The following is a 27,947-nucleotide window of genomic DNA, read 5'->3' on the forward strand; positions in this document are numbered from 1 at the left end:
CACTCCCTTGTGTATCTCGCATGTACTGCCGGAAATCCCAGTGATCCAATTCAATAATGTAATCAATTTCCTAGAATTACTTCAGTTGGATTGAAATGATGATGCTGTCACTCTAACGCAATCCCGTATGCACAAAATGTATGTGGGTTGAAATCATTACAGTTGCCTGAAATAAGCCCTGTGTTAAATTATCCAGATTGCCTGTGTTCCTTTACTCTACAAAAAAAATACTCTTCGTAATACCTTTATCACATAGACAAGATTCAAGAGGCCAATACCTTTTATCTACCGCAAGGAATAGAATGTAGCCATTGGTTACCAGTAATGTGTACATCTGTGCACAGTCATGTTGTATTACAATAGTGACTTCAGAGTTAAGTGCCTTGGACAAGTTGGTCACATAAAATGAATGCAGATCTTAGGAACTAGCTTTGGAGTTTTTAATGTAAGTATTGTTTATTCCTTTGATTAAAGAATTGCAAATACAATGAATTTTTAAAAAAGTTTTCCTATCTTGTCCTACCCTTGCCCCTAATCCCAACCCATGTTAAGAGTATAAATTGCCAGTGGAGCAGAAGCAGAGCAGTGCATTAATGAGGATCTGGGCTTGGCACCTTGCTGGGGGCTCATAAGCATGTGGTCATTCATTCCCAACTTCATTTTTAAAAGACCGCAAAATCATCCCAAAATTTGGCACCATGGGGCTATTGGCAATGCGAACTCGGGCTAGGGAGTCTGGGCGGCCTCGTGTGGTAATTCCAAAGCTTTGGCAGTGCTGTTTAGGGAAGTTTCACATGCAAACTCCTCAAATCAATTTCCCTAAAGGCTAGATTCAACTTCCCTTGTCCCTAGAAAATGAGCCACAGGGCACCCCAGGGGTGATGTCTGTAGACCCCAAACAGCTGGACGGAGGGTCAGAGAGAGCTCCAGGACAGGGGAAGGAAGCAAAATTCTCTAAGTTTAGACACAGCTATTAATAAAACTGCTACTATTTTGCCTAAAATGTCTATCTTTGAAAAATCTACAAGCCAAAGTGGAGGAAAAGAGGCAGAAAGAAAGGGAGTAGGAAATACACACACACTATGTGGTTAAATTCAGAAAGGAGTTAATTCTACAAAGCAAAATTTGGAAGCCACCTTGTGAACCTCAGCTGGGGGCTTCCCCAGGCATACAGTCCTGCACTTGGTGCCGCCTAGGAAGACATCGCGCAGGGTAAACAAACAGGACTCCACTGTGGCTTTGCTTTTTTGTCTTCACCAAAACATTACTATTTTCATTTTAGACAATAACAATGATCATGGAATTTAATAATTTCTTTCTCTTGTTATGATGAATTTTAGGGTTAAGTTAAAAATAAAAAAGGAAAACGGACTGTGTAGCACAACATGCTGAAACTGCCTGTTCCTGGTGAGCTTTGGTAACTCTCCAGAGTCACAATGTCCTAGATCTCCAAGCAAACATGGGCCACCTGGCTTGACTGTCCCATCACTGAGCACAACCAGCATGACTCCTACATTCCTCTACTGACCCCCACCCAGATACACACATCCAAATGCTCACTGTCTCTCAATATGCAAACACTTCAATCTAAAATGGTGGTAGATATTTTGTACTAGAACATTCTATAGCTGAAAAAAAAATCAGGGTTCTGATTCTAATGTTGGAAATTCTAATGTTACAGTTTACCAAAGTGAGCCAAATCTCTTGGGAAACCATTATTAATTCTCACTGCAGTCAAAGAAAGGTGAGTGCTTGGAGGAATCAAGACAGGGTGTGCAGTCCTTGGCAGCCGTAAGGGAATCTTTTCATCCTCCCAGGTCCTCCCTTGGAACCTGCTTCCCGAAAGCTGCATAGTTGAATAAGGGTGGGGCGGGGAGGCGAGGAGCACCGTGGACCAAAGGTGGCCAAGCAATGGGGCCTTTGAGAAGCTCTAACGACAAGTGCCCACTTGAGAAGGACAAAACCAGGTGGACACCTTGACATTTCAGACACAGAGGGGCGGAGACACAACAAAAATCTTGTTTGGTTGCTTGAGCCACGTCAGCCAGGCAAACAGGATGACCCAGCATTTTCTGTCAATTAATTTATACAATACTGATATTGGAAACATGACTTTGGAGATAGGAAATGAAGAGCAGCAAGCTTTGCACAGAAATAACTCTGAGCCACTTAACAATACAGGTTTGAGCTTGAATTCCCAGCCAGCTGGGTTGCCTCGAAACACAGGGCAGGGCGGTGTGGGACGGATTGTATTTCTTTGGGGAAAGCTACCTAGTGTGGACGGTGATCTGCAACCAAATGTTACCGGCTGCTGCCTTTCCACTGTCAAGGAGAAGCACATGCCAGCATTTTATCACCAAATGCCAAACCGCACTGGGAACTGTGTACTGGGCTTCAGGGAACACACACGCAGTTCGAGGCTGCTGAACACTGCTTGAAAGATACATGAAAGCTAATAGGATAGCTGAGGAAAAAAAACCCGCACAAAAACTGGCCGCTGGAGCTCAGTTCAGGGTAGTGACCTCACCAGCTTTCTCTCCTAATGCAAACAGTAGATTTCCCAAGAGGCACTGTGACTTATTTGGCCACTATTTTCCTCTACCCTTAAAGACTGAAGGAATTATGGTATTGTGATTTGCGTTACTCATTTCCCCGAACAGGTTTCTTGGTAAGACAAAAAATCGTGGTGTCTGGTGGTGAAGTTTCACAGCTGCCTATTATATAAGGTAAGGTAGAAGCAAAAGGTTAAGGTCATGCACAATTAGGATAAACGCACAAAGACTGGTCAGGTGGTACACAGAGTCTATTTAACTAATAAAGGAAGCCAGGGGAAAAGGTTATGTCTGCTGTGCAGGCAGCTCTCATCCTCCCCACTTCCCTCAGTCTCTAAGAGCGGCCATGGAATAATAAACCATCCCAAATCTGTGTCTGGGCTGCTGCTGGGCAGAAAAACCTGGGCTCAGAAGGACAAAGCACTCTCAGGATAGCTCTGCCTCTCAGCAACGGGCGTTGACACATCAGCCCTGACTCACAGGGGACGCTGAAGCCTGTCTCCTGCAGCTCTGGAGGCCTGCTCTGTTCACGGCTCCGAAGAGAGGACAAAGTCTGATGCCTGGAGAACCCTGTAAGAGATCTTGAAAAGAATCTCAAATGGGAGAATATATGGCACATATGCCATTCACTTCATACGTGTGAATCTACAGCTATATATTTATATATTTTCAACATCGGATGAAAGACTTGGAAAAACATGAAGAAACCATTTTCCAGCCTCTTGGCTACATTGGCTGAGAGCACCCTCTGTTCATTACTGCATATAGACCTATGGCCACCAGGGAGGGGGAATCCCATGTCTAGGTAGATGATCCTAATTGTAACTCCCACGCCTTTCACTACATTAAAAGAGACCAGTGTGTTGAAAGTCCTTTAGTCTAAGGCAGACGAAACCCTGAGGGGTTCACTGCTCTTCTGTTTTGCTGCTATTCCTGAACTTCACCACCATGACTGTTATATTGTCAGGGCAGCCTCTGTAAAATGACTGTAAAACTATGCTCTTAGCCCCAAAATGAGGTTCATCCAAGCGCTCCTTGATGAATCGAACAGCTTCTTCATTGCTGAAAGCATCCCAGAGGCCATCTGATGCCAAGATCATGAACTCGGGCTGGAGCTTGTCCAGGTCAAAGGTCAGGATATCTGGGTCTGGGATGACCACATTGAGATTTTTCAGCGGATAATCCCCCAGGGATCGAGACATGGCCAGGATTCCCTGGACCCTCCAGGAGCCATTGAAACTGATAAAACCACCTGTAAAGACAGAAGGAGCCCATTAGCTTGACCAGCCATTATCTCACACACACGGCAGAGTCTGGGTGCATGTACAAAAGGCTCATCTATTGCATGTGCCCCCCTCAGCTCCCCTGGCACTGCCAGGAGAGTATTCCCGCCACATGACTTGAGGTTTCACACTCTACCAGTAGATCCTCACATCCTCATCTTTAGCATCTTAAAGGCTCTGAAGACTATATCAATATAAATATTGAGGGTAGGAAGATACATATAGGTGAGGGCATTGGTTTTAACTCAACAACACCTTGATGGACAGTAGGGAGCACCAGGGTAGGGATCAATGACAATGGCAAAAGAGTGCTGAAAGGCATAAGAACGGGAACCAAAGTCCCCCACTGGGCTACTTCATTTAGCTCAAGGCCACCCTTGGGTGCATCTAGATCTCAAAACAACTCCCCAGATAGGATCAGGATTAAAGAAAGGTGTATTTTAGCACAGTGGTTAAAAGCTCAGGCTCTCGGGTTGACTGCTTAGATTTGATTCTTGGCTCTGTCACTTGTAGCTATGTGTGACTTCAGACGAGAAGCTCTCTCTCTCTGATTCTAGGTTTCCCTGACTACAAAGCATGGGCAATAATACCACCTATTCTATTGACTTGTGAGAAATAAAGGAGTTATTCCATATAAATCATTTAGCACAGTGCCTGAATATAACATGCACTCAATATTATCTATTATTATTTTTTCTTGAAGGAAGCTAGAACATTATTCATTCACATATTATTTGTCGGATATTTATTAAATGTATACTCCATGCAAGGCAATTTACAGGCTATAAAGTTATATAAGATCCAGACCTTTCTCAAAAGAAGTAGAGTCTAGCAGAAAGGAAAAGCCACATGTATTGACAACTGTAAGCACAAAGCAAAGATTTCCTTGAAATCTTGCCATTTGCACAACGTGGATGGAACTAAAGTGTATTAAGTCAGTCAGAGAAAGATAAATATCACATAATTTCACTCATACATGGAATTTAAGAAACAAGACAGATGGATATAAGTGAAGAGAAGCAAAAATAAGATAAAAACAGAGAGGGAGACAAACCATAAGAGATTCTTAAATACAGAGAACAAACTGAGGGTTCCGGGCAGGGTGTTGGTTGGGGGTGGGGGGGGGATGGGCTAAATGGGTGATGGACATTAAGGAGGGCACTTGTTGGGATGAGCACAGAGTGTTATATATAAGTGATGAATCACTAAATTCTATTCCTGAAATCATTATTACACTATATGTCAACTAACTTGGATTTAAATAAATTAAAAAAAAAAAAGAAGTATTCTTTTAGGGAGAAACTAGTACCTGCTAAATGCTATAATCAGATGGAGAAGGAGCAATGATATCTTTGTGATAGTCAGGGAGGAGTGAGCAGTAAAGCTGGGCTTTGAATGACAGGTAGGACTTCTATGGGCAGGAATATATGAGAACATTCCAGGAAGTGTGGTCTAGTGGGCAAGAGCATGGGCTCCAGAGTCCACGTCCTGGGTCTCAATTCTCATCTCGCCATTCACTAGTTGTGTGTCCTTGGGCACACATGTCTCTATGAGGTCCCACTTCCTTGGTTGTAAAATGAGGATAACATCATCAATCTCATAAGGTAAGTAAAAAGAAAGCATATGTAAAGAACCAGTCTTGGCTCCCAGCACAGTGAGCAAACAATAATAAATGGCAGCTGATACCATTGCTGTTGTTGGAAACAACAAAAGGAATGAAGACAGAAGGACCAACGTGTATTTGGCCCAGACTGGTCGCAGTGTATTGTTATGCTAAGTAGGACAGGGAAAGATGTCCTGAAAGGAAGGCTCAGGTCAGAGAAAACACACATAAAGGTAATAAAACCAATCACTGTCCCTTAAGCCTTGGTATAAAATACACCCTTGACACAGCCGGTTCGATTAACTTCCTTGGAGACTGTGTCCAAATTGGCTTCTATAAAGCATCCCTGCAGGGTGGGGGTGCAGGTGGTGGGTCTGGCAGGGACTAGGAGGAAGGATAAAATGGGAATGCCATTTCAGAAGGGCACGCTGGATGCTATGATGACATTTCAAGGTATCGTGCATTGCACACACACCCTTGCCTGTGTTTACACGAGCACAGACTAACTGTGTCATAAGTCCAGGGTTGCAGTGGACTCACAGGGAAATGGTGTCTTTGTAAGTAAGGAAGCCAGCAATTTTGCTCATATTACTTGCAGCTGGACAGATGCTCCTAAAACATCATCTGTTCCATCCCACCAACAAAAAACCTGACCAAAGCTTTCATTAAAAATTATTCTGCATCTCAAGCAGTCACTGAAGCAGAAGGTTGTAATAAAATTCAACACTTTTTGACTCAACAGTACAGCTTCCTACTGTGAAAACTCAAATGTTGATTAGGTTCTGGGCAGAAGCTGACCTGTAGAGACTGAGAGTCAACTGCAATTACCCTGGGCAGCAGGGGCCCATTCTGGTTAGAGACCCAGGGTACGTGAGCTCCCCTTGGACAGCTGGGTCTGCCGCCTGGCATACTGCACAGAGCCTACATGCCTCACTTGTCAGTCTGCAGAGGGAGGGACTCTTCCTTTCCACAGCTAGAAAGGATTCCCTCCAAAGTGAATTATGAAAATATAATCATCAACTGATCTTCTTCCTTCAAGTCTCTGTCCTAATGTCACCTTGGTGAGGCCTATAGTGACCACCCCTGACACTCCCCATTCCCTTGCCTGCTTTGTGTCTCCTCATAATGTTTATCACTTTGTAATATACTAGACAATTTACCTATTTTTACTTATTTATTGTTAATGTCTGTCTACTCCATTCCCCACCCCATCCCAATTCCAGAATGTAAGTTTGTATCCCCAGCCTCTAGATATAGAAAGAAATTAATAAAAAAGGGACACCCCCAGCCCCACCCCAGAATATTTACTTGTGCCGAGCACTCACTGAGTTAGGTGCTAGGAGCAGAGAGAGGAACAAGACCAAATTCCTGCCCTCAGAGAGTTCACAATCAGGAAGACAGGACAGATAGGAGAGCCAAGTATGTCCATACATTGTGAAAGGTAACCCGATAGGTTACCCACATAGGATGCTGGGAAAGATGAAGGGGCACCTAATCCAGACTGGGGGAGCCTTTGGTGCAGTGACAGGGAAGACTTCCAAAAGGATGCTTTTAAACTGAATCTTAAAGGACAAGTAATCGTTATCCAATGGATGGTGGGGATGGCACATGCAAAGGCACAGACCTACCAGAGACATGGTTCATTTGGGGAATGGTTAGTAGTTTGGGGTGGCTGGAGGAAACAGAGTATGGCAAGCAGGTGCCCAAAGATCTCGTTAGCCTTTAAACAGATAAAGGGCTTTGGGGGGGCCTTTTTGGAATCTTTGGCCTTGAAGAAGGGCAAGTTCCGTGGTCATTTGACAAGAAATGTCCCAAAGTTAAGTCTCAGCTACCTCAGCACCAGCCTCTGTGTTCATCTACTAATCACTGGGTAACTGAACATCTCATCCCCCACAGGCAATCCAAGCAAGCCACCTTGTTCACCGAACAGGATGGCAGACAGTCCTTGGAGGTATTCACAAGCTCACCAGCTCTCTTTATCCTCTTTCTTTCTTTCAGTTGGTAAGGCTTATGATCATGAGACAAAGGAATGGCGTTCCCATCCTTGTCACACAGGACCCCTCTTGAGTCACCCACGTTGGCCACGGTGAGGTCCTTATCTGATAGCAGAGCAATCAAACACGTTGTACCTGAAAAACAGAAGAGAGAGGGGCAACGTGAGAGGTCAGCAGTGCATTGAGATTCAGCTATTTCTCTGTGTTACTGGATTCTTCAATCATTAAAACTGCTCCTGCTGGGTGAGAATTTAACTCCAGACACTCTGAGAATGATGGCTGTTCACTTCAACAACACTGATCAAATCTGACAGTCCATTTTCTTAACCATGTTAGAATGTTACTGAAATAAGCTAGGATAACATTATCATTTTCCCAAATCATTTTTGTTTCTGCTCCTCTTAATTTAAACACGTATCACATTTAAAAGGATTAGGAGAGAGTCCAAATCAATTTGAAGCTTCAGACAATTGATACATATTTTTTGCTTCTCATTGGTGCCTAATCTCTGTGAAGTCCCAGAAGGTGGGGAGGATAGGGGTTGTGTGGGCTCCTCAGCTAGAGGGGCTGGAAGAGGCAATAAATGACAGATGCCAACAGCCTGATCTTATGGCATCATGGGGAGCCATGAAGGAGCTGCTTATACAAACTTGCCTATACAAAGTCTGATGGCAAAGACTGGTAGCCAAAAACAGATCAGCTCCAGGGTGTGATGGGGACAGACTATAAAGGGAGAAGCAAAAAAAACCTACAGTGATGATAGAGATGAGATCGAGGTAGATGGGAGGTGGGGGGTTGGGGTGGTCAGAGTCAGAAGGGAAGCAAGACTGATGACCTTCTTGCCTATACAAGACACGAAAGGACAAGCTCTTCTCAAACCATTCTTGAAATGAGAACGGGTAAGAGCAAATAAGATTTGGACAGTCCTAGTGTACTTGGAGATTGCCCTTATTTCCCGCCTGGTGTCCTCTGCCCAGCTCTTTCCATTCTCCCTCCTCCCTTCTGACAATGTCACTGAGTATGCAAATACCCACTGAAATGCACAACCCATTAAGCTGTTGCTTCAAACTGTTAATGCCTTTCGTTGTTAAAATTATCCATCAATGTCTTCATTAATATTTCCCTCCTCGTTTAGAAGGTTATATTCTAGAACAGAATGTAAACTGCATCTAAACGGCTCTTTCGTCTTTACAGAAGAAGAAACAAGATTGAATTCTTAAATGGACGTAAAGAATAAATGCAGCTCAATATCAAGAGCAGGGAGAATAATTAGCATATTTAGCATATTCGGGTATTATAGTTCAGTTTGAAATTCCATTCTCAAGCCTATTTAACTCAAAACTGGGTTTTGATAAAAAATGGAAATACATGAAATATTGGTTAACTCAGGATTTCTGATATGAAAAGCTTTGTAAAAGAGAAAAAAGATTAATCTTAGGGATTATCCAGGCAAATTGCAAATCTTTTACCTTTTTAAAAAAAAAATTTTTTTTTTAACGTTTATTTATTTTTGAGACAGAGAGAGACAGAGCATGAACAGGGGAGGGGCAGAGAGAGAGGGAGACACAGAATCTGAAACGGGCTCCAGGCTCTGAGCTGTCAGCACAGAGCCCTACGCGGGGCTCGAACTCACGGATCGTGAGATCGTGACCTGAGCCGAAGTCGGCCGCTTAACCGACTGAGCCACCCAGGCGCCCCACTTTTACCTTTAAAAAACACTATAAAAATGAAAATGTAAACACAAAAATAATTCATCAATTAGAAATTGTTATTCTCAGTTTTTGATATTAGTTGCCTTTTGGTCTTGAACAATCCTCACTTTCTCCTCAAGAATCTGATTGGGTTAACATGTCTAACACAATCAGAGAATATAAGGCACATTCTTAAAGTATGAAAGGTAAAATAGAAACCTTACTTTAAAGTCGCCCGGTGGCTCAGTCAGTTAAGCATCTGACTCTTGACTTCGGCTTAGGTCTTGATCCCATAGTTCATGAGATTGAGCCCTGCATCGGGCTCTGTGCTGACAGTGCAGAGACTGCTTGGGAGTCTCTCTCTCACTGTCTGTCTCTCTCTGCCCCTCCCCACTCTCTCAAAATAAATAAATAAACTAAAAAAAAAAAAAAAGAAATATTACTTCATTGGATATTGCATGGCTTGAAGGCAGTGCATTCTCTTTGGCCCTCTTCCCTTCTCACTCTGCACACTCTGAGAGACCATGTTTTTGACCTCGGCCTCCACTACCATCTAAGCCTGTGCCACTAGCATGGCTGACACTCCTGAGGTCCATACCAATTGGCCTGTAGGTGTTTCCACTTGCCTGTACTGCAGGGGGTCTAGGGAAGGGCTTTGGGCCTTCCTGTGAGGGAAGCAGGTGGATCCACCTGTCTATGGGCCCTTTCCCCACCCCATTTCAGCACAGCAGCTCTACACCCATCTGCTAGCTGTCCTGAGCTGCCAGGTAAGTCTTTTTTTTTAATAAAAGAGGAAGGGAGAGGTCAATCCTACAGCTAGAAAAAAAAAATTGATATTTAATCGTATATGTGATTAAGAATCACAGAAGGATTTTAAGCAGGATAGTGTCATGATGAGATATGTGTTCTAAAAGATCATTTCAGTGGCAATATGGAAGATAAACTGGATCCAGGGAGAGAAAAAGAGATAATGAACATCTGAATTAATGTAGATAGAGGGTAGAGGACAGATTATATAAAACCTACAGAGGTCATAGAGAGTGAGGGAAATAAAGGAGAGGGGGAAACGTCTAGGATAATGTCCTACTATCTGCATGGGGGGAACTGGGTGCTCCATGGATAAGGATTTAAGGGGAGGTCTGCTTAGGGCTTCTGGGAAAGGCTTTCTCTCTCACTAATGGAGACACAACAAAGAAAATGACCCACTTCTTTGGTCCCGTGTTGGATCATGTTTTTCCCAGAACTGTGGCAGCCATCTTGAGCCTCAGGGTCAAGGCACTCTGCTGAGGAGGGTAGAGCAGAGAGGTAAAGAGCCTGAGTCCCTAAGACATCACAGAACTGCTGAACCAGCCTGAAATTGACTTGTCCTGTGAGACATTAAATATCTTTACTGCTCATGGCTTTTTAAGTTGGATTTTTCTGTTCCTTGTAGCATCCTAACTGATTCAGGGGTTTATAGTCCAAAAAAGGGGGTCTAGGGATAGATTTAGAGTGGTTGCTTTTCTTTATTCACTTGCTGTTGGATATACTTAAGATTCATGGCCTGCCAATTCCTTTGTCAAGAACACAATTCCACTGTTTCTATGGGTAAAAAAGATGTACCTCATGAGCTGGAGTTCAGCAATTTACTGCTTTGAGACAGTGGGGGCTGCTAATGTGAGCAATGGAATCTCAGACCTGGCCAAAATGGGCGGGCCCCAGATGGTGGAATTAGAGCTGCAGGCTGTTTTTCAGATCACTGAAATGACACCCCTCCCCTCTCTGTAGAAACCTGCCTGTATCTGGGTGAAGGCCCAAGCATAATCTAAAAACTCTGCTTCCCTGGGCCACCTGGGTGGCTCAATAGGTCCGATTTTGGCTCAGGTCAGGACCTAATGATTCGTGAGTTTGAGCACTGCATTGGGCTCTGTGCTGACAGTGCAGAGCCTGGAGCCTGCTTCAGATTCTGTGTCTCCCCCTCTCCCTGCCCCTCCCCTGCTTGTGCTCTGTCTCTGTCTCTCTCTCTCTCAAAAATAAATAAATAAACGTTGACGAATAATATTAAAAAAACTGCTTCCCTGTAAGCAATTTATCGATTGGGCTTTGCAGTCTTAGTTTGGGATTACAACAGACAATTTATAATGTAATCTTCCTTTACAGTACAAACTACCTCGTTGCTGAAAGACTCCCAAAAAACACTGTGTCTAAGAGAAAATGGACAAATCATGGTTTCTTTTGTTTGTGTGAGAAAATAACACCTCTCAAATTTTGGCTACAAGTTTTGATATAAAAGATTTATTCCACCATAGCACTATATCAGATACCAGATTCTGGCAATATTACTAAATACCTCAGGATGTTTCTACCTCTGATGTTTCTCATCTAGATGAGAACTTAATTGCAAATCTGGAAGATATCTTGGAAATTTAACCTAGTAGCCTCACTTCACAGATTAAAACAATGAAAAAGTGAATTCACACAGACTAGACTTCAATGTCCTAATTGAATGAGGTCTGGCAAGTTATTTAACTTTTAAGCCTCAGAAAATGGCATCTAATGTAGTTACTTTAAGCTAGGTGTAATCCTTGTTTTTCTAGTCCTCATTCCTGACATTCAATCCATCATTAAGTTCTGTCACTCTTACCTCTAAGATACATCTTAAACCCTTCCAGCTCTCCTGTTCTCATTGTGTTGACTCTAGTCCAAGTCACCGTCATTTCTAAGTACTGCTATTTCAGCAGTCAGGTGAAAAACAATGATGGCCACATCCTGCATGGTCTGGCCCCCACCTAAACTATCTAATGTCATGTCATACTACTCTTGCCCTTGCTTTCCCTCCCTTCTGTTGCCCAAACATGCCAACCCTTTTGTTCTCCTTAGACCTTTGTACTCACTGTTCCCTCTGCCTCGTATATTTCCCCATCTTTGACACTGGCTGACTAATGCATACAGTGATGTCTTAGTTCAAGTGTGACATCATCCGAGAAGCCTTCTCTGATGGGGCGATCTCCCCTTTATTTCCCTTATTGCCCTCACAACACATACTTATGTAAATATCTTGTATATTTATTTAAACTAATTAATACCAATCTTCCCCTGTATGATGTAAACTTCACAAGGGTAAAGACACTGTCCGCTTGTTTTCCCTACTATAATGTTGATGTCTAGCACAGCAGCCACTCAATATTTGCTGAATAAACGAATTAGTAGATGAATGAATAAATAATCACACGCTATCTCTTTGATCCTGAACTGACGTATGCTAAGCTTCTGCAGACTTGCTCTGAGCATGTCCACCTCATTCAATAATACAATTTACACCATCTTCCACCACCACAGCAGGGAGACTTAGCGGTAGCAAAATATATATTACACATTGATCAAAACATGTGGACCCTCCTATACATGTATAACCATGCACACAGGCACACTGCCAATAACTAGAGAGAGCTTCCAGCCCAGGACCGTCCCGAGCTCTTCCCTCCAGTCCAGGCTCCTGGTCCAATGCAAATGAAACATGGGTAGGGTTTCTATCCTCACCATGCCTTCCAGAGCCTTGGGAAGTGATAAAAGTGCCTCACGGTGGTCATTACATGAGCATTCTGTGTCTGCTTCTGACCTCAGTTTGTAGTTGAGCAGAACAGACATGTTTTCATGTTGTCCTGTGAATTTTCATTTTCTTTAGGGAAAACCCACAAATGCTAATTATTCATTAGTCTATTCTTCTAAACCAGCATTCTCTCCTCTGATTTAATTTCTGGTAGGCAAAGTAAAGGTACATGAGAAAACCTCTTCTGGACTTACCTAATTATTACGATTGGATAATATTAGGGACTTACTTCACTTGGTGAGTTGAGCTTGAGAAAAATGTAAATCCTAACGAAGGTTAAGTAACGGGTTAGTTCAGGTACCTTTGAAGACCCTGGTCATCAATGTTTTTAAACTCAATTTAGTTAATAGCAAAGTAGTAATGACAATTTATTTAGCACTCTAAATGCCATTAAGTGGCTGATAAACACACGTGTAGTTGATTTCCTAACTCTTCAGTGGGGGTGAGACAGACTTTATTCCTCCCTTTGAGCAGATAGGAAAATGAGACACAGAGGCTTCAAGTGTCTTACCCATGGTTACACTGCTCGATGCATATGCACTGTGGGACTAAGTGCCTAAAAAACCTGAGTCCAGAATTACTACTCTAGTAATGATAACAATAATAGACCCCAATGATAACTTTTCATTATAATGCTAAACATTTACTTCCATTGTATAATTTAATCTGCCTGAGATAAGGCATAATTATCCCCATTTAACAGATGGGAAACTAGGTCTCAGGTAGGATAACCCCCTGTCCTGGTCACATGGTCACATACCAGGACCGACTCCACCAGGCCACATCTTTGAACAATCAGCACTTCTTCCTGTTCTAAGCTGGTCTCTTCCTACTCCCAGAAGTAAAGATTTCTGTGACCTGTTTCTACACTTCTGTGTCAACTTGTCCCCTTTCGCAGTATATGTTGGTACAAGTCACAAAAAAGTTTGTAGATCAGGAAAAAATTTAATCATGTGACACGAGCTTCATTTAATATATAACTGTGACTGTATGAACTTAAACAAAGCTGGTACACTGAAAATGCTCAATAATGAGCAATCAGAAGGCAGCCTCACCTCTCTGAAATAAAAAACCAGCGGCTGGGATTAGTTGACCTATAAGCCCTTTTCAATTTTCATATTCTGCTGATCTTGATTTGGAACTGCAAATTCCAATGCCTTTAGAAAAGTAGGACAGGTAGAAGAAAAAGCCTGTGGCCCTCTTGGAGCAGCTTTATCCCCCTGCTTTTGACAGGGCCATGGGTTCTGAAATATCTTCTGCTCTAAGGGCAGGCGTGAGGATAAGTAACAACTGAAATCAGATTTAAGTGTCAGGCCCACAACAGGGAATGTGGGTGGGGCTTTTGGCCAACTGGAGAACACACGCTAAGCGGCAGCAGATCCTTAGCAATTAAGGCCATTGCCATGTTGGAATGTAGGCCCCTTGTGAATAGTTCTACAAATTAAAAAAAAAAATTAATATTTATTTATTTATTTTGAGAGAGGGGGTGCAAGCAGGGTAGGGGCAGAGTGAGAGAGGATGAGAGAGACACAGAGAGAGAATCCCAAGCAGGCTCTGTGACTGGCAGCACAGAGCCTGATTTGGGGTTAGATCCCACAAACCATGAGATGATGACCTGAGCTAAAATCAAGAATCAGATGCTTAAGCGACTGAGCTACCCAGGTGCCCCTGAACACTCCTGATTTTTTTTATTTTTTATTTATTTTTTTATTTTTGGGACAGAGAGAGACAGAGCATGAACGGGGGAGGGGCAGAGAGAGAGGGAGACACAGAATCGGAAACAGGCTCCAGGCTCTAAGCCATCAGCCCAGAGCCCGACGCGGGGCTCGAACTCACGGACCGCGAGATCGTGACCTGGCTGAAGTCGGATGCTCAACCGACTGCGCCACCCAGGCGCCCCAGAACTCTCCTGATTTTTAAATGTTGGCAACTTAAAAAAAAAAAAAAAAAACCCGTGCAAAGAAACAAAAAGACACTGTGGGTCAAATGATTCTCTGACCCATTAGACTAATAGCCTCTTTTTGGGCCAGGGTGACCCTTTCTTATTCACTGCTTTGTGTGTATATATTTTAATTATAAAGTCCTTTATCAAAAATTTTTAAAATGTTTATTTATTTTTGTGAGAGAGAGAGAGACAGAGACAGAGAAAAAGAGTGAGTGTGAGCGGGGGAGGGGCAGACAGAGAGGGAGACACAGAACCTGAAGCAGGCTCCAGGCTCTGAGCTGTCAGCACAGAGCCTGACGCGGGGCTCAAACTCATGAACTGAGAGATCATGACCTGAGCTGAAATCAGACACTTAACCGAATGAGCCACCCAGATGCCCCGATTATAAAGTCTTTTAAAAGAAAATGCTTCTTACAATACTCATCGCTCTATTCCATGACAGTGCTTTGTACACTGCACAGACTCCTAGCACTAGGAGCGGTGTTAAGTATTTAGGTAACATGAGGTGCTTTTATAACATGTACTAATGGTAGCATTTGTACAATTCACACTTTGTGCTTTGTAAATATATATATTCTAACCATGTAAATATTCACACTCTTATTTAAAAAATATATTAACAGAGTATCTAGGTGTTGAGATTTTAGACCACTTCATTTTCTTTATACCTTTCTGTATTAAGATGAGTGTAATGTCATTTAAAACCCAAATGTATTCAAAACACTTCAGGAGCATATCCACTGCATAAAGCCAAGTACACAAGACATGAAGGAGGAAAAGCAGAACTGACAATCTCGTACAGGGGGAAACAAAGCCCAGGAGAACAGCAGTGACAACAGTGACAGCACTACTGCCAGCAGATAGTTCAAATTCAGATTCAGATTCTACCATCAGTGACACACAAGCTAGCCTCAGCTGCCTTTAGGCCTCCCCCTCCCCCACCCACTGCTGAATAGCCTCACCTCATCTCTGAGCAGGGCCACCTTCAACTTCTGCTCAGAGCAGAACTCCCTGCCCTGGTGCCAATCAAAGCACACTACCCTCAATCCCTGGCGCTCCCCACCCCTGCTTTCTATATGCACACAGCTATGATTTAAAAATCGGAGTCATGAGAATCCTTATTTTCTGAAAGTTCACCTTACCACATCATTTTTCTTATGCAAGTGACACTGCAGTTTGATTTTTTTCTGGCAGTGGGAGAGGGAGGCTGGGCAGAGATGGGAGAACTGGGTGGAATTAAGTTGGTTTAGGAGCCACATAGTGACTCCCCTCTGTGGCATCAAGTCTTTTGTAAGAGAATAAGGAAAAGTGCCAAAAGGGAGCAAAAAATTGGGGGTGGGGTGGAGAAGAGGTAGGGGAAGCAGATGGGGAGAAGGGGACATACACACGCATACATTTGTGGGTGAGAGAGAGGATTTCATTGAAGGTGTTAACAGTCTCAAGGCCATTCAATATATGCAGCATGGGAAAATCAACACATTTGTAGGATGAGGAGAAATAGGTTTATCTTGTAAAGTTTTGACAATGAATGTTAGCTCAAGAACACAATTTCAGGGCCTAGACGACATCAGGGCCTGGTGACTGACAGAAATTATATTGGTGAGCAGCAACATATTGGAAAAAGAGCAGGTGAAGCCAGTCATTAATGCAAGTATCATGGGGAATGATAAGATCACTGTCAGCAGGGACTTCCAGTCTCCACCTCCCACAGCCAAAGCTGTGAGGAGCCTTGAAACACAGATAAAGTGCCAGGTAGTTTGTAGATAAGACTCCCCCGTCTCCAGCCCCTGTCTGCATAATCTTTAAGTCCGCCAAAGTTTGACCTGCTCAGAGCTTGTTCACCAGTCTTTCTTGTAATAATTAATGCCATGGCAGAGACAGACCTGTCAGGGACAACCTGTTGTCTGGAAAACTAAAGAGTGAGCTCTAATCTTTCCTTCTTCATTCCTTTTCTCTTAGACAAGAGACTAAGATTCTGACTAAGGACTGCCTGAGTCCTTGCACCCCCTGCTCTAAATTCTCTCAGAGGCAGGCCCTCGTCAGCATTATACTAATAATGTGTCACTGTCCTGGGAGAATCACCACTCATTAGTCTACCTCAGTGCAGAGAATTACTGAATTAATACTAATTAATGATTCGTACTAAAAATCAATAATTCTACTATAATGAGTCTTGTAGTAATGCATCTGACAGTTATTTTATGCTCTGAGAGCCTTGAGTGGAAAGTGACTGGAAACAGATCTGTGTGTGTAGAGAGGCTTGTGCTGACCAAGTGATGAGAACTATCACATACTGACCACCTACTATGTGTCAGGCCCTAAGCCCAGTCCTTGGCATATATAATTTCTTTCATTTTAACAGCCTATAAAGTCTATTATCCCCATTTTGCAGATGATAAGACTGAGATTCAGGGATTAGCCCAAGGCCACACAGCCGAGTGAGAGGCGGAACTCACCCACCGTGTGCCAGAGTGTTCCAACCTTGAGGCAGGCCGTTACTAGCTCATATTTAATGTTTTTGTGCAAACCAGAGAAAGGTATTTCTTCCTTAAGACAGTTTACCACCAACTCCATAAAATAGCTAAAGTACACATTCAAACTGATAATAACCACAGTGTGAACGGTGCCTTCTAGCACTCACGTAGTCAAACCTGCACAATGATACAGGGACCCTGCTTCTAGGCTGTATCCTGCCCTGCCCACCCAGGAAGAAACCTACCATGGAAGAAGGTCACTTGAGGAATTCCAGCAGAAGAGCATATCAGAGGGTTTCTACTTCACACAGAGTCTGGTAGCAGCCCCAAAGCAACCTGAAGAGTGAAATATTGGTAGCAACATCTCTAAGGCCACATCTGAGTGTTACTGAGAACACATTAAGTCCTTCTTTACTCAAGAAGGCAGAGTATCTCTGTGGGCTTCCAAAGAGAGAAAGCAGTGATGGGACATGCCCATACACACCTCCCACAGCTTCTGTGAGTCCCTGGGCTGGGCACAGATAGGAAGCTCTCCCAGATGGCACATTTTGGGTCCTCCCTTGCAACCCAAAGCTGCCTCAACTCCCCCTCATCACATTCCAGAGGACAGAGTGGCAGAAATAACATTTTGTGAGAAAAAGGTCTATTACACATCACGAATTTTTATTTCCTAGGTGAGATTTTTGCATAAGCAAAAATTTCATCCATGGACTGTGACACTGGCTGAACGTGAGCCAGTCAACTTGATGACAAATTCTATTATTTTAAACCCTAGTGCTAATTCTAAAAAATTTCTTTTAATGTTTATTTATTTTTGAGAGAGAGAGAGAGAGAGAGAGAGAGAGACAGAGAGAGAGAGAGAGAGAGAGAGAGCGAGTGTGAACGGTGGAGGGGCAAAGAGAGAGGGAGACACAGAATCCGAAGCAGGCTCCAGGCTCTGAGCTGTCAGCAGAGCCCAATGCAGGGCTCAAACTCACACACCGTGAGATCATGACCTGAGCTGAAGTCAGACTCTCAACGGACTGAGCCACTCAGTCACCCCAAACCCTAGTGCTAATTCTAGATGTAGGTATACTTGGGCTTTTCCTTGGCAAACACATAGTAATTAATAAGATGACCAGTAGAAATAAGAAACAGTGTATGAGTGCCAGAAAGGTTTTTTCCAGAAATGAGGTGTGCCACCCTAAATAGGAAAAATAATCTATTTAATGGGGAAGAGGAAGTCATAATTCAAGCTTTTAGAGTCCGATGGAGTATTCATTTAATTTTCACACCTCCCCAGAGTTAAAATATAGATATGTCGTCTGATGCTCTTAAACCCTGTTTTGAAATTGAAATCTTCTTCAACTTTACTTTCAACTGCTATAATAGTAAAGTTTATTTCACCCTTGAGTGTGGCCTGGACACCCTTCTCATCCTTCCTTTTCACTTAAGTATGAACATGATAAAGTGAGTTGGTTCCCATTAAATGGATCACGTGCACTGGAGAGTCTTAGAAAAACCTAGAAGGTCCTCTTGCTATGGGAGTTTTCATCTATACTCTCTGAGCATGACTATTTTAAGGTATAAGTAAGCAGGCAAGCTTTTGTGATGCTCACTGATATACTTCTCATAACTACTGCTGACATTTAGTTCAGATGATAGTATGTTACTGAAATTAATTTAATTACATTATCACATACTGGATCCTAAGTCCAGTATCTTTTAATAATAAATAAAATTAATTTCATGGTTCTTTGATTCTTCTTACATAAGCCAGAGAAGCACTGGCTACATTTTTTCATGTCTTCATGTTATTTGAGGATTCTTCAGTGAGATATCTCACTTTTCTCTAGGGTTCCCAGCAAATTACAAGTAGTCTCTGCTTCCTTATGAATGTTGGAAGAGTGGGCATAATAGCAACTTTGGAAATTAAACTTTATAAAAGGGGCATTTGCTTTTTAATAAAAGGCAGAAAGGAGAATGGCAGAAAGAGAAGAGGGAAGAAGAAGGCTGGAAACTGAGAGGTGTAGCCTGATTCATCTGGTGCTTAACAAAGAATTACATTTTCTTTGGCTTTTTTTTCTGTTAGCATAGAATCAACCCCCTTCCCTTTGGTCTCAGTTCAGAACAAACCTGGTCTTGGGGCGCCTGGGTGGCTCAGTCAGGTAAATGTCTGATCCTTGACTTTGGCTCAGGTCATGACCTCAGGGTCATGAGATCCAGCCCGAGTCAGGCTCTGCACTGGGCATGCAGCTGGCTTAAGATTCTCTCTCTCTCTCTCTCTCTCTCTCTCTCTCTCTCTCTCTCTCTCTCTCCCTCTGCCCCTCCCCTGCTCTCTCTCTAAAAACAAACAAATCTGGCCTTTGAGTTTATTCAGTTATTTAAATTACTGTATAGCTATAAATCTATTTACATATTCATGTGCTGGAAGAATGACATTTGGAGATATCAACTGAAGTTCCTGCCCCTTCACATGTACAGGAGTCTCCTTCCTTCAATGTGAGGCACTCATCGTCCCAGGGAAGATTAGGATTGCTGTGGCTGAAGTGTAAAGAGAAAAGAAACAAGCATGCTTAGTTTTTGAGCTTCAGATAGGCTATGGAAACTCACAAAAAAACAGTATTCTCAGGAGAAAAATCTTTTTGAGCATCCATCAGCCCAGGATCTGGACTGAACCCCAGGCATATGAAGATGGAGCAAATAGCAAGTTTTCCTGCTCACGAGTGCTCTCTTCCTGACCACTACAGGTGCCCAGGTGGGAGAGGCGGGGATGAAGGGGAGACACAAAGGAAAACCGGGAGGGAGTCTTTGATGTGTGGGTCTCCAAGAACCATGTGAAGCTTGAAGCAGAAAAGACTCAGACCTAGCTTTCCAGGGCAGAGCCCAATAAATCACAAACCTTTGTCCCAGTGCTGAGAGGTAAAGGTTGAACGAGCTCACTTACACAGCCCAGTGCGCAGCAGACAGAATAACTGAGAACTGCCAGGCTGTCCCTGCAAGAGGAATGGCAACTCTCAGATGCTTCAGAGATGGGATGAGGGAGGCCCTGGGTCATCCTAGCAGGTACCAGGACATTAACAACAGCCAGATACTCAGATCACTCAGATCACTTCTGGGGAAGAGGGGGATGCAAACACGAACTTAACATAGGAACTTGAGAAAAATCAAGAAATAATGGGATATACCTGGAAATGAATAGAGTAGGATTTTAGTATCAGATCCAATATGGACTCAAAATCTAAGTTCCAGTCAGTTCTAGGGAGATAAATAGGTTATATTTTTACATGTTTATTTTGTAACTGCATAATGCGTGTGGACGGATGGATGGATAGACAGGTGATAAGATATCTCATGTCTGTTGCACATTACACATCTTAAATTTTATCGTGGCCTAGAAATTAGTAAATTAAATTTAAGGGGTGCCTGGGTGGCTCAGTTGGTTAAGTGGCTCTTGATCTTGGCTCAGGTCATGATATCACAGTTCTCACAGTTGGGATTCTGCCTCTCCTTCTCTTTGCCCCTCCCTTGCTTGTTCTCTCTCTCTCTGTCTCTCTCTCTGTCTCTCTCTCAAAATAAATAAACTTAAAAACATTTTTTTTTAAATAACCAGTACCAATAATGTTCGATAACCAAACGTGACTTCCCTGGCTGCTGAGTCAGTTAGCACACATCTATTACTGAGAAATTCTAGCTCGTAGGAGAAACAGTCTCCAAAGCCAAGTTTGCCTTTGTGAAGCATGCCATTGGCAGGTTCTGCAGTTACATAAATTATTTCTAGATGACATTTTGCATCCAAACGAGCACAGTCAGTGATATCCCCATTTAAAGGGACAAAATAAAGGCTGTACAATTATGTTCATTTAGGACAAATAAATAAAGCCAAATCATATTTGGGGCCAATTTGATCTGATGATTATTAACTCTCTAGCTTGCTTTGGGTTCAGTGGACTATGAAACTGACCCTAAAGCTGTGTCCCCAGGCAAGCTGCTGTCCCAAAGATCCGGTAAAATCCTTATGTTAATCCCATCTGGCCCATCTGGGCACACACCAAAAAGTGATATTCCCCCTATGCATCAACAACTGGGAAAATACAACCATATTAGTCCATGAAAATGACTCTCTTTTTTCTCTTTCTCATACCTCTATCTCCTGCATCTAATAATATAAGATTGTGTGTGTGCGCGCATGCATATTAAATCGTTTCATGTTCTTTGTTCCCTCATTCAGTGCCTACTGCATGCAAATTACTAGGCTTGATTTTGGAACAATAAAGATGAACAAGATACAGTCCTCAATTCCAAGGCATTTACTGCCTAATGACAAGATGGAAGCAGACCCTAGACTCCAGAGTGGAAAATGCTATGACAGTGCCATGAAAGCCTGGGTGTGTGGACAGGAGTGATGGCAGAGAGGGAGCTTGGTTCAGTCTGGTTAGATGGTAGGTGGTGGGGAGAAATGGAAGATGATGGGGATGAAGTGAGACCTTAGCTCCCTCTTGAAGATGTAGCAGGGTAATGAATTCACATACATAGCCCAATATGGTTCTTAGCATAAAGAAAAAGGTTAAAAAAGAAAAAGAATTTGTAGAATAAAAATGAATGAAAGGAACAGCTTTCTAATGGGGATTTCTTCACATTTCACTTTCAAAACAAAGAACAGAATAAACACTTATTTATACTCTTTGATTTAATAAGGTCAATTCTTGAATTTTATTCTAAGAAAATAATCAGAGATGTGAACAGAGCCTCAAGTACAAGGACTGACTTCATAGAATTATTTAAAACAACAAGGAAATAGAAATAATGAAAATAAGTAGACATATGTTTATTATGAAATATCCAAATAATAAGGCACAGTATAAACATTAAATCTAGTGTTTCTAAAGAACATGTACTGTCATGGGAAAGTACTCATAAGTGAAAAATGAAATAAAACTGTAAATAAAATTTCTTTTTTTTAATGTTTATTTCTTTTTGAGAGAGAGAGAGAACGTGTGCAAGCACAAGCAGGGGAGGGGCAGAGAGAGAGAGAGGAAGACACAGAATCTGAAGCAGGCTCCAGTCTCTGAGCTGTCAGCATAGAGCCTGACGTGGGGCTCGAACCCACAAGCTGTGAGATCATGACCTGAGCTGAAGTTGGACGCTTAACCAACTGAGCCATCCAGGCGCCCCTAAAATTTCTTTTTTTTTTTTTAATGTTTATTTTAGTTTTGAGACAGAGAGAGACAGAGAGCTGGGGAGGAGCGGAGAGAGAGAGAGAGACAGAATTCTAAGCAGGCTCCGGGCTCTGAGCTGTCAGCACAGAGCCTGATGCAGGGCTTGAACCTATGAACAGTGAGATCATGACCTGAGTCGAAGTCAGACACTCAACCAACTGAGCCACCTAGTTGCCCCACCCCTAAAATTTTTTTTTTTTTAAATTTCTTAAAAAATATACTACGTTAGCATTTTTACTTGAAAAAAACCTGTACATAAATTATTCCAATTTTCATTTACCTCAATAAGTACATATATAAATAAACACAGAAGAATATTAGATGGAAACAAAAAGAAAATATTGGTTATTAAAGTTGGTTTAAAAGTTGTTTTGAAAAATTTTCTGAAATCTCTACATTTAATGTAACTCATTTACAGGAATTATCTCACTTTTACCAAATTCAGTGCTTTTTACTTTTGTGCTCTCAATGTTGGGCACTTCCCTCCCTTCCTACTACTGAGGGTCTTCTGCCATGGTCTACAATGATATGACTGGATTTTTTGTTTAGTTGTTCAATTTTCCTTGCTGAACTAACCTGCCATTTCAGTCAACAAGACTGAGCCTATCCAACTGAAATACTGATTAGTCTTCCTGCCTTCCCTCTATCCGTTTTGGTCAATGTAGTTCCAGGGAGAGAAGAAATAGCATCTGGAGGAATGCCAGGCCCAAGACTTATCACGGGTAGTATTTCAAAAGCTCTGGGTTTGCTGATACTACTCTGACACCACCACATGACATGATTAGATGCTGCTGCCCTGAAAGGGACAGGGATGACCACAGAGGGTGGAGGGCAGCAGGAAGAAGTCAATTGTGACACACTTGTACAGGAAGCCTTGACCAGGGACAGCTAGTTCCCCAAGGCAGCCAGGTGGTTCCTGCTACAGGCCCTTGCTGACTGGGTGTCATATTACAGGAGGTGAAGCTCAAGGAGGGTGAGGGGAGAGAGCGGGAGACAAAAGAGGAGTTCCAGGATGCCAGCATTTCAAGTCACAAAAGAAAATGAACTGTCATTAACTAAACAGGCTACAATGGGCCAGGCACTCTGCTTGCTGCTCACACATACCTGACCTCACTCAGTTTCACAAAAACCCTGCAAGGTATATCATCTCCTCCTCCTCCTCCTCCTCCTCCTCTTCCTCCTCCTCCTCCTCCCCTCCTTGTACAGATATGGAACAAGAATTCTTTAAAGTTTGTATGTGTTTCTACTAAAGAGTGATACAGGACAATATACAAACTAGATATTTAAAGAAAACTTTTTGGTCAAGTATACTAATGTTGTATAAAAAAGTTTTAAAAATTGTTCTTCAAAACACGGCTGAGCTGGAAAATAAGGATGTAGTTTTCTTGGGGGGCGGAAACAATTATAAAGTGAAAAGCCCAAGGAGTAAGTGAGGGTGAGGGGCTGATCAGTTTGGAAGTACCGTCGGACACACACCGTCTCCCAGATCCCTGAGACCGTCATTCCGGAAGGGGCTCTGAGGTATTTAGAACGTCATGTTTTTTCCACTGCCTCAGATGGAAGGTTGAATAGTATTCAGGGTTTGTGAGGTGATAAGAAATACTTCTTCCAATGATCCTGAGTGACATATTATTCATTTCCATTTATTAAATGAGGCATCAGGCTCAGGTACTAAAATTGGTGACTGCTTTGCAAGGGCTCCAGAACTTAGGCTGCATTTCAGCTGCTCCGTCTAGTACTCTGGGCACCTCCCCAGACCTGGGGCATATTCCAGGCTGCTGGCATGAGCCTCTGCTGGGTAGAACCTACGATCTCACCTTTTCCAAGTATGAAAAGAAAGCCTCAGCATTTATGGGCCCAAGAGTTAAAACTGACAAGGCACGAGTCACAAGAGCATAACTGATAAAGGAGCTGGTCAGGTCAGGTAAGAAGGAGGAAATTCTTTAATTAAATAGGGAACACTGTGCTCTAAATCTTAAACACTTAGGTCTAAATCCCCCTTTGACCCCCCAGCTTCTTACTATGTGAGCTGCAGGAGACATGTTTTTGAACTGACCACAAGAACACTTCAAGGTGCACAACATCCGTTTATCTAAACACGACTCTCGTGGTCCCTGGGAAGTCCTCCCTCTGCTCGACAGCCAGAAGTGAAACTTCTCACATTGCCATTGCTCCCTTGGATCCACCCTAAGTGGATGGTAGTTTCTTCACTTGTCACCAGTCTACTTTCCAGGCAAATGTAATTAAGTCAACCTCTGACTCAAACCGAAAACAAGGTTTTTAAAACATTAAGTATGAGTCACATAATTGAATGTTGTCTACCCCCCCCCCCCCCCACCTCCCATCCCCAGCCAGGGAATGTTTCTCCCCACCTATTTCATTTCTTGGAGTTCCTGAATATGCAAAATGTTTGCAGGAGCCTCGCTCCCACAGAGCTGGGCCTGGCCCACAGACAGTGCAAAACTGCCAGGCTGCAGGGATGTGGGGTAGGAGGGTACCCCAGCATGTGGTTTGTCATGTTAGTCTGGCCTCATACAGCCCCTGAAGGAGCTATAAACCCCAGGGTGGCATTGTCTCTGACTTGCTGAGTTTCTGCCACTCTGGCTGCAATAAGATTCTGGCTGAGCTTATAAATGATGCATATATAGCCTCTGAACTCATCTGCTAGCTAGCCTGGAGGCTAGAGTTATTCATTCATTTAGCAAGCTTTTAACCAGACTTTCTGGTTATAAATAGCTTCAGATGAACTGTCACTCCATTACAGGCATTCTGATAGGAACTGGGGGCTCAGAAATAAAAGATGCAGTCTCTAGGTAAAGAAGTTACAGTTAAGTGGGGTGCCAGAGGAGAGAGAATAGAAAAACAATTCTGTTTCAGTCAAGAAAGGCAAGCACAAAAACCTGCTTGCAGTGGTACGAGAAGAAGATATTTGAGCTGAGTTTTGACTCATGAATAGGATGTAGCTGAACAAATGTATGCGTATACGTATATGTATGTGCGTGTACGTGGGGGCGGTGGTTAAGGAAATGAAAGGGGATCTTTCTTCCTCTTCCATACTTGAGAAAGATTTTTCAAATAGTCTTTTAACATGATGATGAGTAGGACATCTGATTTAACATGAGTCCAAATATACGTCAAATCTTAATATGGAAATTAGTCACATTAAGACGTGTCAAAGCTCTTAAACATCACCTAGTTGCAAATATGAATACAGACCTACATGCTGTTTAGGAAAGTTGTGTTTAGAAAGGAAACATGATAAAGAAGCAAATTCCCGGCCCAACTTCAGAATGTTCACAAATCATCCATATGGAATTTTCTGTGATTACTTAATTAATAGTAAAGGCTTTGACCATATGCTGTAGTGCCCAATTTCAGCACTGGAGACAGTAAATACCACACTTGATTTTCTCATGCTCTATTTTCAGATTACATGTTTAACCTTATAGAGAGGGAACATGTTCTTGCTTGCTTGCAAATTTGAACTAATGTACAGTGGAAAATTCCCAGCTTTCAGGATCTTAAATTAAGAACACATGTTACATCAGTCCTTTGTTATGATGGCTGACTGACATCCAGCTGGGGAGTTTTAACAAAGGAGAGGAGGAGTGTCTCAGCACTATTTAAGAATTAAATCTCTAAGGCTATAATTTAGAAATAATTATAAAACTATGTATTGTACTGAAAGTTTCTGATTACAAAACACTGAACTGTCACTCCACAAAAGAAATATCTTAATGGAAAGAAGAAAGTAAAGGATTATCTAGTGATAAAAGAATGTATTTCACGAAGCATCAAGCAATTGGCCAGCCAATAACTTTCAAAATATAATCATGAACTCTAAAAAATTCTTGTGGCCTTAGAGAGGGTACACAAATGGAATAATCCATCTTAGACCCAAACCTGGTAGATTTATACCTAGTTTCCAAAGGGAGTATATGTTGCCTGAGATCCAGGACCACCTTTCTAGAAGTCAATTTTTAAAGATCCAAAGGCTTACAGAAACCAGATTTTAGCATTTATATTGAAGAAGTTTATTTAATTCAGATTCCATTTGATCAGCAGATGGAAAGCAGTTTTATTCAATGCTTTCTACCTAAATTTGCCAAATGACAGAAGTTATGTATTATAGTTTAAAATATGATGAGATAAGGCGAGCCTGGGTGGCTTAGTCAGTTAAGGGTCCAGCTCTTGGTTTCAGCTTGGGTCATAGTTTCGCGGTTCATAGGTTCGAGCCCCAAGTCAGGCTCTGCATCGACAATGCGAAGCCTGCTAGGAATTCCCTCTCTCTCTCTCTCTCTCTCAAAATAAACAAATAAACTTAAAAAAAATAAAGCTGAAATATCATGAGATAGGAGTTTCACAAAATTTCAAGAGAAACTGAACCTAGGAAGTTCCAATACTAAGATAGCTTCAAATGAAAAAAATACATGCTTCCTCCTTACTGCTTCCCCATTCAGTTGCCCTGCTTTCTAACAGGGCAGAGCAGCAAGAACCTGGATCGTTTTTCCAGAGGGAGAGAGAGTCCTTGGGGCTGCCTCTTCCTTGCCTGGGAAGAGGCAGAACCATTGAAGAAAATGGAAGAATTTTCACATGATTGTCAAAGTAATAATTCATAAAGAGGAGAGACTGAATTATAATACACACCAAAAAGATGTGCTTATAATAAAAAATGAAAAGGTGTCAGGACAATTTTGCTTTTTTTTTTTTTTAATAAAACTCTTGGGGTGCCTGGGTGGCTCAGTTGGTTAAATGTCCGACTTCAGCTCAGGTCAGGATCTCACGGTTTGTGGATTCAAGCCCCGCATCGGGCTCTGTGCTGACAGCTCAGAGCCTGGAGCCTGATTCTCAGAGCCTGGAGACACAGATTCTGTGTCTCCCTCTCTCTCTGCCCCTCTCCCACTGTCACTCTGTCTCTCTCAAAAATAAATAAAACATTAAAAAAAAAAAAACCTCTTGACCACACTTATTGTTAAATACAACCAGCCCTCTGCTATAAATTATGTGAGGCAGTGTGAGTTAGCTTATTGCTGAAGAAATAGATATAAGACTTATCATAATTGCAGATTAAAACTTTTATTATTTCACATAGCTTTGGAAGGAATCCTGGAATGGTTTAGCTGGGTGGTTGTGACTCAGGGTCTCTCATGAAGTTGCAGTCTCAGGCTCAACTAGGGAAGGGTATGCTTAAGCTCACTCACATGGCTTTTGGCAGGCCTGTTCCTCACCTTGTGGGTCTCTCCACTGACTACCGAAGTATCCTCATGATATGGCAGCTGCCTTCCTACTCCCCAGGGCTGCCTCAGGATGACAGCTGACTTCCATCAGAGCAAGTGATTTAAGAAACAAAGGGAGAGCAAGAGAGACAACCAATAGAGAAGCTGCAGTCTTTTTATAACCTACTATCAGACATGACGTCAGGTCGTTCCACCATCTTCAATCACTAGAAGGGACTTACTAAGTCCAGTCCACACTCAAGAGGAGACAAATCAAGCTCCATCTCTTGAGGGAAGTAGCAGCAAAGAATATGTGGGCATATCTCTCTTTTTTTTTTTTTTACTTTTTTTTTTAACGTTTATTTATTTTTGAGACAGAGAGAGACAGAGCGTGAACAGGAG

General features: G+C 42.4%; 1 protein-coding gene across 2 annotated transcripts in view; it reads right to left on the reverse strand.

The window, feature by feature from the left end:
* Nucleotides 1-430: 430 nt before the first annotated feature.
* PPM1L (protein phosphatase, Mg2+/Mn2+ dependent 1L) overlaps nt 431-27,947 on the reverse strand; it is a 300,744-nt gene continuing 273,227 nt past the window's right edge. For both annotated transcript variants that reach the window (XM_043594984.1, XM_043594985.1), the window contains exons 3-4: nt 7,406-7,567; nt 431-3,804 (exon numbers count right to left, since the gene is read on the reverse strand). In XM_043594984.1, coding sequence (XP_043450919.1) covers nt 3,458-3,804; nt 7,406-7,567 — 509 coding nt within the window. In that variant the 3' untranslated portion in view covers nt 431-3,457. The remainder of the gene's footprint in view (nt 3,805-7,405; nt 7,568-27,947) is intronic.

This window comes from Prionailurus bengalensis, chromosome C2 (genome assembly GCF_016509475.1).
Source record: "Prionailurus bengalensis isolate Pbe53 chromosome C2, Fcat_Pben_1.1_paternal_pri, whole genome shotgun sequence".
Taxonomy (NCBI): domain Eukaryota; kingdom Metazoa; phylum Chordata; class Mammalia; order Carnivora; family Felidae; genus Prionailurus; species Prionailurus bengalensis.